Source organism: Microplitis mediator, chromosome 10, assembly GCF_029852145.1.
Source record: "Microplitis mediator isolate UGA2020A chromosome 10, iyMicMedi2.1, whole genome shotgun sequence".
Classification (NCBI taxonomy): domain Eukaryota; kingdom Metazoa; phylum Arthropoda; class Insecta; order Hymenoptera; family Braconidae; genus Microplitis; species Microplitis mediator.
The window spans coordinates 8,050,680-8,059,862 of NC_079978.1; the positions used below are offsets into that span (position 1 = coordinate 8,050,680).

Consider the following 9,183-nt stretch of genomic DNA (forward strand, 5'->3'; position numbering starts at 1 on the left):
TATTTTCAAACCATTTTAATTTTTTTGTTCCTCATGCCTGAATAATTCTGGTAAGAGTAAAAAATGTTCAGAATTCCTACTTAATACTTTTTTTTTTTTTTTTTTTTTTTTTTTTCAAGTTTTGCAAACCCAAAAAATTGTCAAATTAAATTATTTTTGCTAAAAAAATTGAAAAAAGCGCGCAGAAAAAGCATACACCTGCAAATTGTTCACTTTCTAATTTTTTCAAAATTCCAAAAATGTTCAACTTAAAGTTCAAAATTGTCTCAATTTCGAAAGTTCACTGTCATGAATGTTTTTTGAAAATTTTGGAACGAATTTTTTTTATACCAATATCGCAATAAATCACTTGAAACGACTGTAACCAGAATCCACATTTATGATTGGCTTACAAAATTCAAATAAACCAATCAACGAATCAGAATTGCCAACACCAATATATAAATATACCAGCACATTCTATCAAGTGTTAACCTCAACAACATGTCGGTTTGTACATATTAGTATATAAATAAAATTACATATTATTTTTTATTGTAAATATATATCTTTTACACAATAATGAAATATTCAAGTAAAAAAAATACGAATTAATGATTAGTGACAATGTCTCAGTTAGAATCATGTCAAGATAGACAAAATAATGAATTTGAAGTTTTAAAGGTATGTAAAGTAGTTTTATTATTTCGTCATTTCAAATAATTATAAATTATCACATAAATTTTAAATAAATTTATTTAAAATTCAAGTCAATATTTGGAGATGATTTAAAAGATCTTAGAAATAATAAAATAGCAAGAAAACGAAAATGGCAACCAATGGACTTAAGCATCACATTGACACCATCACAGGGAATGTCAGGACCAGTACAAGTTTATGCACAAATAGACTTACGTGTCACTTGTGGAGATACATATCCAGAAGAGTAAATAAATAAACTAACAATTATTTATAATTTTAAATTAAATAATATATCAGTTGTAATAAAAATAAATTTATTATTTACAGTGTTCCGCATTTACAATTGAAAAATAGTTTAGGTCTTTCTGATGAACAAATCAGTGTTTTGTATTCAGAAGTAAAAGACTTGGCCGATAAATTAAAAGGAGAAGTCATGATCTATGAGCTAAGTCAGCACATTCAGAAATTTTTACATACGCATAATAAACCGAGTTATGAAAGTTTTTATGAAGAGATGGTATCACGTCGTGAAGAAAAAATTCAATCCGAGATGCAGGAGAAGCAGTTGAAAGAAAATCATGAACGTCAGGTTTGTTTAAATTTATTTGTTAAGGGGGGAAAGGGGTCTGAGATACAAAAAAAAGAGCATATTTTTGTGATTTTTTTTTCACAGTACCTTCTTTTCTAAAATTTTTTAAATTAGTGACATTATTAAGCATCATTTCAAGAATATTCTGTTAAATTTTCATAAAAAAATATTGAAAAATGAGCCAGTGGTAGTGGGGAGAGCCGAGTCACCTCAAAAAAAAAAGTCTCCATGCGATAGACAGGATAACTCATGACTGTTTCATCTGAAATCAAAAAACCAAAAAGATTTCTTTAGCACATAAGCTTATATTGGATTTAAACGAAGGAATAAACAAAATATTCATTTTTGAATTTTTGGTAACGGTGCAATCAAAAAATTCTGATTTTTACCAAAAATTGCTCCTTTCGTTTAATTCAAAAACAAGTAGTTATTGAAAAAAAAACAAAAATCCTTCGTTCAAATACAAGATAAATTTATGTACTCAAGAAATCTTTTTGGTTTTTTGATTTCAGATGAGGCAGTCATGAGTTATCCTGCCTACGGCATGGAGACTTTTTCTAAAGTGACTCGGTTCTCCCCACTACCACTGGCTTATTTTTCAATATTTTTTTGTGAAAATTTAGCAGAATATTCTTGAAATGATGCTGAATAATGTCACTAGTTTTAAGAATTTTAGTAAAGAAGGTAGGGTAAGAGTACCAGTACCCAGCCCCAAACTAGTAGCCAGCCACCTCATGTTAAATTATATCTATATATATTTTGAGCCAATGTTAAAGTATATGACCAGCTGGCTACTGGTTAGGGGCTGGGTACTGGTGCTCTTACCCTACTCAGAAAAAAAAAATCACAAAAATATCCTCTTTTTAACTTCCCGCTAAGAAAATTGAAAATTTTCAAAAATTCGGGAAGTTATTGGTTTCGGTCCGATTTGCAAAAACCGAATTTCTATCAAATTTGGACGTTTTGAGGTTCTAGGAAGCTATCCTGACTAATTTCACGATGATGTCCGAGTGTATGTATGTGTGTACGTACGTACGTACGTACGTATGTATGTATGTAAATATTCATAACTCTTAAACGGATGAACCGATTTTGATCGTTGAGGTGTCATTCGACGCGGCTTGTTAATGTCTTGAGGCCGTAAAAATTTGAACTTAATCGGTAGGGTGCGTTCAGAGATATTTCAAAAATAAAATTTTTTCAAAAATGTTTTATTTGGATAACTTCCAATTTGCTCGATGGATTGATTTCAAAATCTAATCAGCTCTAAAACTCTATAAGCCGCGTCGAATGCCACCTCAACCATCAAAATCGGTTCATTCGTTCAAGAGAAACCGTTGACGAAAGAATTCAAAAAAAATTTTTTCCTTGGTTTTTTTGAAATTTCTCAAAAAAGGGCTGAATAAATCAACTTCAAAATTCGACCAGCTTTAGAACTTGATAAAACGCGTCGATTGCCACCTCAACCATCAAAATCGGTTAATTCGTTCGCGAGATATCGTGGAAGATAGAAATGCTAAAAAATGGTTTTTTACAAAACAATGGCATACAAAAGTATTTGCGAGCTCGAAGAGCTCGAAAATATATTCACAATAATGTTTTTGAGCTCAGCGAGCTCGAAAACAGCGGGAAGTTTTGGGGCTGGCCCGCAGGGTCAACTGACAGACCGATTTTTTTTTTTGTATCTCAGACCCTTTTTCCCCTTTGAACTGATTGGTTTTTTTGTCATGTTTATAATTATTTTTTTCCACGGATTAAAAGGTATTGCAAGATGAAATTCAAAGACGTCAAGAAACTTTAAAAGCAGAGTCTCGTGATCGTAAAAGATTGGCACGGTCATCTCTGGAATCCAATACAATTTCTCAGTCATTCCCATCGTCACCTCAAGAACGTGTACGAGTATACTCTCGAAGAAGATGCCTAAGTACATCCGAAAGTTCAGGAAATCTATCATGTGAAGCTGCGGACACAAAAGTATTAAATTTTTTAAGTAATAAAGATGAAAGACAAGTTCATCTGGTTAAATGTCTTGGACACAGTGCTAAAGGATCAATTATTTATGCGGGTGTTGACATTGTTACTGTTGAGCATCTGGCTGTTACCGAGTGGCCATTTAAATTTTCACCGCGTGAAGAAAGAGATAGTGAGTCAGATACTCTAGACTTGCAACAATTAATGAAACAAGTAGGAAGTATTGAACAAGAATTGTATTATCTACAAAAACTTGACCATCCTAATCTTGTTCATTATTTAAATATCAAGTACTTGCAAAATAAAAATAGTGTTGTTGTTTATATACTTCAAGAATTCGTTGTTGGTACAACTTGTTCATTTTTTCAAAAAAAAAATATTCCTGTAAATATTGATATGCTGAGATATCTCGCCACGGGAGTTCTCGGTGCATTGGAGTATTTGCATGATAATAATATTGCACATAAAGATTTAACAGACTCGAGCATATATATAGACAACACTGGTGTCGTGAGAGTGTCTAATTATTCGTTAACCAAAAGGCTTTCAGATATTTATCGTTCGTGTTGTCTGGGTAAAATCAATAATAATTTTTCTTCTATTCAAGAAAAAGGGGAAAAAGAATTAGATATTTATAGATTCGGTACTTTACTTCTGACGCTATTAAAAGTGAAGATAGTGTCAGACAATGAAGGGGACTGGGGATTAAATTTGCCGTCAACGTTGAGAGATTTTTTGTCAAAATGTTTGAATCGTGATGAGAAACTGCGATGGTCTGCTAAACAATTACAGCAACACAGTTTTATTCGGACACCAATTGTTAATGAACTGTCATTGCCAAAATGTGATGATAATGAGGATAAAAATTCTGAATCTGAAGAGCCCACGTTTGATCTTAAATCTTATTTGCCAACTTTGGATAGTAATTCACGATTTAAAAATGAGTTTGAGATTCTTCAACTGCTAGGTGAAGGCGCGTTTGGTGATGTTTGGAAAGTGAAAAATAAATTAGACGGTAGATTTTATGCCATCAAACGAATTGCGTTGAATCCAAAGATAAGTGAGTTAAATAAAAAAATGATACGGGAGGTTAAATTACTCTCGAGACTGAATCATGAAAATGTTGTAAGATATTATAACTCGTGGATTGAAAATGTTACTGTAAATAAAGTCAGAGGAAATTCTACGTCGTCATCAGAAATTACGACTGTTAATGAAAATAAAGTAGGAGATTCAGAAAAATTCAAGTCTGAAAGAATTATAAAATTATTGACGCCAGTTAATGATGTTGAGTGGACGGTGTCGTTTGAGAACCCGTCAAATGTCGCTTCTGATGAAGATTACAGCAGTAATTTTAGTGATGAGGATACCGAAGATGAAAGTGAATCATATCATTCTCCGCAAAAATCTTTGGATGATTCAGACAGTATAGAATTTAAAATAGATAGTGAATCTCAAATAATTGATTCTAAGGCAGAGTCATACGAAACATCGGAAAAAATAACGAGCGAAGAGAACAGTATTATGGAACATAAAACTAAATTTATGTATATACAAATGGAGTTTTGTGAAAAAAGTACACTGAGAACTGCAATTGATAATAATTTGTATGAAGATAAAGATCGTGTTTGGCGGTTGTTTAGAGAAATGGTTGAGGGTATCGCGTATATTCATCAACAAGGAATGATTCACCGGGATTTAAAACCAGTAAATATATTTTTAGACAGTAATGATCATGTTAAAATTGGCGATTTTGGTTTAGCGACGACAAATATATTATGCTCGATTGTACAAACAATCGATAATGAAAGAGAAGCTGAAATAGAAAATAAAAATGATATCATTCTCGATGAGCCGAGATCAATGACTGGTCAAGTGGGAACTGCTCTCTACGTTGCTCCAGAGTTGAGAATTGAAGTAGCAAAAGCTCGATATAATCAAAAGGTTGACATTTACAGCCTTGGGATAATACTCTTTGAAATGTGTTACAAACCACCTGAAACTAAAATGGAAAGAGTTACTATTCTTCAAAAAGTAAGATCTAAAGAAATAATTCTTCCTTCTGATATGACCGAGACTGAAATGCCACATCAAATTCATCTTTTGCGGTATGTATATTCATGAATAAGAAAAGGTTTATTATTTTATTGACTAAAATCCTTTCAGTTGGTTACTCAATCATGACCCTAGTCAACGACCAACAGCTCAAGAGCTTCTAACGTCTGAATATCTACCTCCACCGTTGCTAGTAGAGGCGGAATTACAAGAAATGGTACAACACACATTGTCAAACAGTCAAAGTAAAGCTTACAAATATATGATTGCTTGTTGTTTTGCTCAAGAAGTCACCCCAGCTGAAGATATAACCTACGATATGAATTTACCTAGTCGGCCAGCTACCAGTTCAGTGTCAGTGGTGAATGAGCTTTTGCATGAACACGTTAAATCTGAAGTTATTGACGTATTTCAACGCCATGGAGGTGTTTACTTAGCGACACCATTATTGATGCCTAAGTCTGGGCAGTTGTACGATCTTACCGAGACTTGTGTTAAGTTAATGACACACTCTGGAAGTATTGTAACCATCCCTCATGACCTCAGAGCACCATTCGCACGATATGTTGCGCGGAATAATATTTTACATTTTCGGAGGTATGCCATCGAACGAGTATTTAGAGAGAAAAAGGTATCATTCATCAGTAAAATTCATTCAATTAATGATTACTCGTTTATTTCACTTGATTATATTTCTAGGTTCATGGATTTCATCCCAGAGAGCTGTATGAATGTGCCTTTGACATTATAAGTTCAACTGTAGATCTAATGGCTGAAGCGGAACTCATCCGTATTTCCTATGAAATTTTTAATGAATTTTCAGAGTTATGTCAACGTGATTTTACCGTTCGTATAAACCACACTTCATTACTCCATGCAGTTCTCATGTACTGCGGGATCGGTCCCGAGAAGTATCAAGACATATATTCAATACTATGTGATGCACGTGACGGTAAGTGCTCAAAGCTTCAAGTGCAAACACATTTTATAAGTTTATGTCTGACCGACCAAGCTATGGAGACACTTCTAAATTTATTTGATACTGAAAACAATGTTTCTAAGATCGCGAGTATACTTAAGACAATAACAAAGCGAAAAGGAGATGCTGCTGTCTTGGCAAAAAATGCTCTTAGAGAAATTGAGACTGTTACTGCTCATGTTAAAGCGTTAGGAGTCAAGGTATAGTTACATTTACTCAATTAAAATTTTTTTTCTCAACAATAAGTAGAAAAATAAATAAAAAAAAAAAATTTCATCCTAATTAAATTTTTTTTTTTTATTCTAGTGGTCAATCGTCATCGTCCCGCTTTTGGCTCACAATATGAAGCAACACAGCGGAATAATTTTTCAAATATCTTGTGATTTAAAACGCAAACGACGATCTGCAGGCCAGGATGTAATAGCAGCAGGTGGTCGGTACGATAATATGCTCCAATCATTCAAAGAAATTTCAAAACGCTCAGGTTTAACAAACAAAGAAGTATCACATCACGGTGTCGGTTTAAGTATTTCTCTTGATAAACTTGTCTGTGCCATTCAAGAAGTGATATTAGAAGATACAAATAATGAAATAAGTATAAATAGATTTAGAATAGATGTTGCTGTAGGATTTATTGACAGTAAACCAGAACGAGAGCATGAGTTAGCTGATCTTTTTCGCGAATTATGGTCTCTTGGTCTTCGTGTAACTAAACTTGATTTCTGTCGAACTGAAGAAATTCTTGAGTACTGTCGTGAAAATTTAATTCCTCATGTAATTATATTGCACAGTGGAATAGGAAATCTTATTTTATACTCATGGGAATACGATACATTTAAAGAACAAAAAATTTGTATTACTGAAATTACAGAGCATCTACAAAGACAAACTGACACACTGCCAGTTTTAAACAGATCTGATAGCAAAATACGTACCACTGATTCTACAAATTCATCATTAAGCTATCATAATATTAATTTTAATTTTATACCTACTGAAAGAGACAAGCTGTCTGATAACGTAAGAAGAAATTATAAAAACACCATGTTAGCTCAAATGTCAGCTTCTCTGCAACGTATATCCTGCAAAGTGTCTATTGAAGTGTTCGCTCTATTTCTCGAGATGCCCGTAATCAGGACACTATTTAAACTTTTGGAAATTGACGAAAAAGAACAAGATTTTCAAAAGAGTATTCAACTTGTTATTGAAGAGTAAGTTATACAATTCTCCAGCTCCTGTTTATTTATTTTTTCATGATACCAGCATCAAACTTGAAGTTTCAGTGCCTCTACAGCCCGTCGAAACAAGCTAATTTCAAGCCGATGCTGCAAACAACTGCTAGCGAATTCGTAATTCAAAAATACCTTCATACAGCGGGCAGAAAAATGCGTGTTTCTGCCCGGTGTCAGTTATATTTAATGTTCATTTGCAGCCTTATTATTCTCATTTGTTTACCTGTCATTTAAGTTTACTCATTTCATTTTTTAAGAGACAGTTTTAATTAACCAAATAAAATTACTAAAAAATGAGTGAAAATAATATTTTTGTCTTATTTACTATTTAATAAGTGACTGTAAATCACATATTTCTCATTCTCTAACAGTTCTCCTTATCATCGGCTTGAAATTAACTTGTTTCTTACTGGCTGCAGACACTGAATCTTGAAGTTTCGATGCAGATAATCATGAAAACCCTGATTAAAAACTCCGAATGAAACCGCTGAATTCCGATTGAAATCCGCTAGACTTTCAATCAAAATTCATTGGTTTCAATCGGAGTTTTTAATCAGGGAAATCTAGTATGTGACTCAAGATAAAACACGATTTCAGACTAGGGTGAGGTTGGTTGCCCGAACCGCAGGCGAGGGCTGACATCACCCTAGTCTGAAATGGTCTTGTTTCATCCCTTGTCACACAATATACTATTCTATCTTTAAAATAAAATTGATATTTTTTTGTAGACATTTGCATCAAAAAAAATATATTGAACAAGTATGCGATAAAATATGGGAACTGCGAAACGAAAAACAACGACCTGTTTTGGTCCTCTACAGTCTGATTGATAATCGTTATATTATTTTCATGTAAATTTATATGAATCATTTTTAAAATCAGTTTGGTAAATTAACTTGTACATGTATTTTTAATAAAAATTTATTATTACATAATTATTATATTTCATACAATAATTTGTTATTTTATTTTCTTATCTAATTTAAAATTATTCTTGATATACTGATAGATTTTATTTTTATAAAGAAGCGACTTGGACCCGAACACGCTTGTTAAGCTCATAGACAGTTTTAGAGCTAATTTCTCGATTTTATTGTATACATTTAAAATATCCAAGGTTTAAATAGTGAATCTATCTATTATTTTTAATCCGGCAGGTGTTTTAAAAAAATTTCTGAGATTTTCTTTATCTTCTTTTATTTTCTTTGTCTAATGTCTACTATATTCACACTCATAAATTTGCACATGTAGAAAATTGAAAAAACTACAGGTATAATTTTTTTCATAATTTATCATTTTTAAAAACAATTCAAAAATTATCAGACGTCGGCTAATTTCAGTATCGTAACGTCAACCGATTTTAAATTCAATTTAATTCACGGACAAACACTGGAAATCTAAAATCGAGAGTCTTTAGCACTTTTTAAAACCTTAACTGAGGGCTAATAATTTCGTATTTTCAAAAATTCAAATTCGTCTCTGAGAAAAATTGTTTCAAAATTCTCATTTACGATCTGTAACAAAGTCCCGTTTATTTTTTCTGAGTCTAAAAAAAAGTTCCGGTGACGCCCCTTAAAACCAACTTTTGCGACCAAAAGAAAAATAAAAATTTTTTTTTTTAAACACCCAGATAGCAAAATAACGTCTTGATGAGTTCTGAATGAGTTCCTGTTTAT

At 32.5% G+C, this 9,183-nt stretch overlaps 1 protein-coding gene across 1 annotated transcript; it reads left to right on the forward strand.

The window, feature by feature from the left end:
- The first annotated feature begins 452 nt into the window (after positions 1 to 452).
- Positions 453 to 8,453, forward strand: LOC130675980 (eIF-2-alpha kinase GCN2-like). Its single transcript, XM_057481923.1, has 8 exons — positions 453 to 663; positions 750 to 925; positions 1,009 to 1,270; positions 3,032 to 5,349; positions 5,408 to 5,927; positions 5,996 to 6,475; positions 6,582 to 7,486; positions 8,236 to 8,453. The coding sequence occupies exons 1-8, from the start codon at positions 607 to 609 to the stop codon at positions 8,360 to 8,362; spliced, it is 4,845 nt and encodes a 1,614-aa protein (XP_057337906.1). The 5' UTR covers positions 453 to 606; the 3' UTR covers positions 8,363 to 8,453.
- The last annotated feature ends 730 nt before the right edge of the window (positions 8,454 to 9,183 follow it).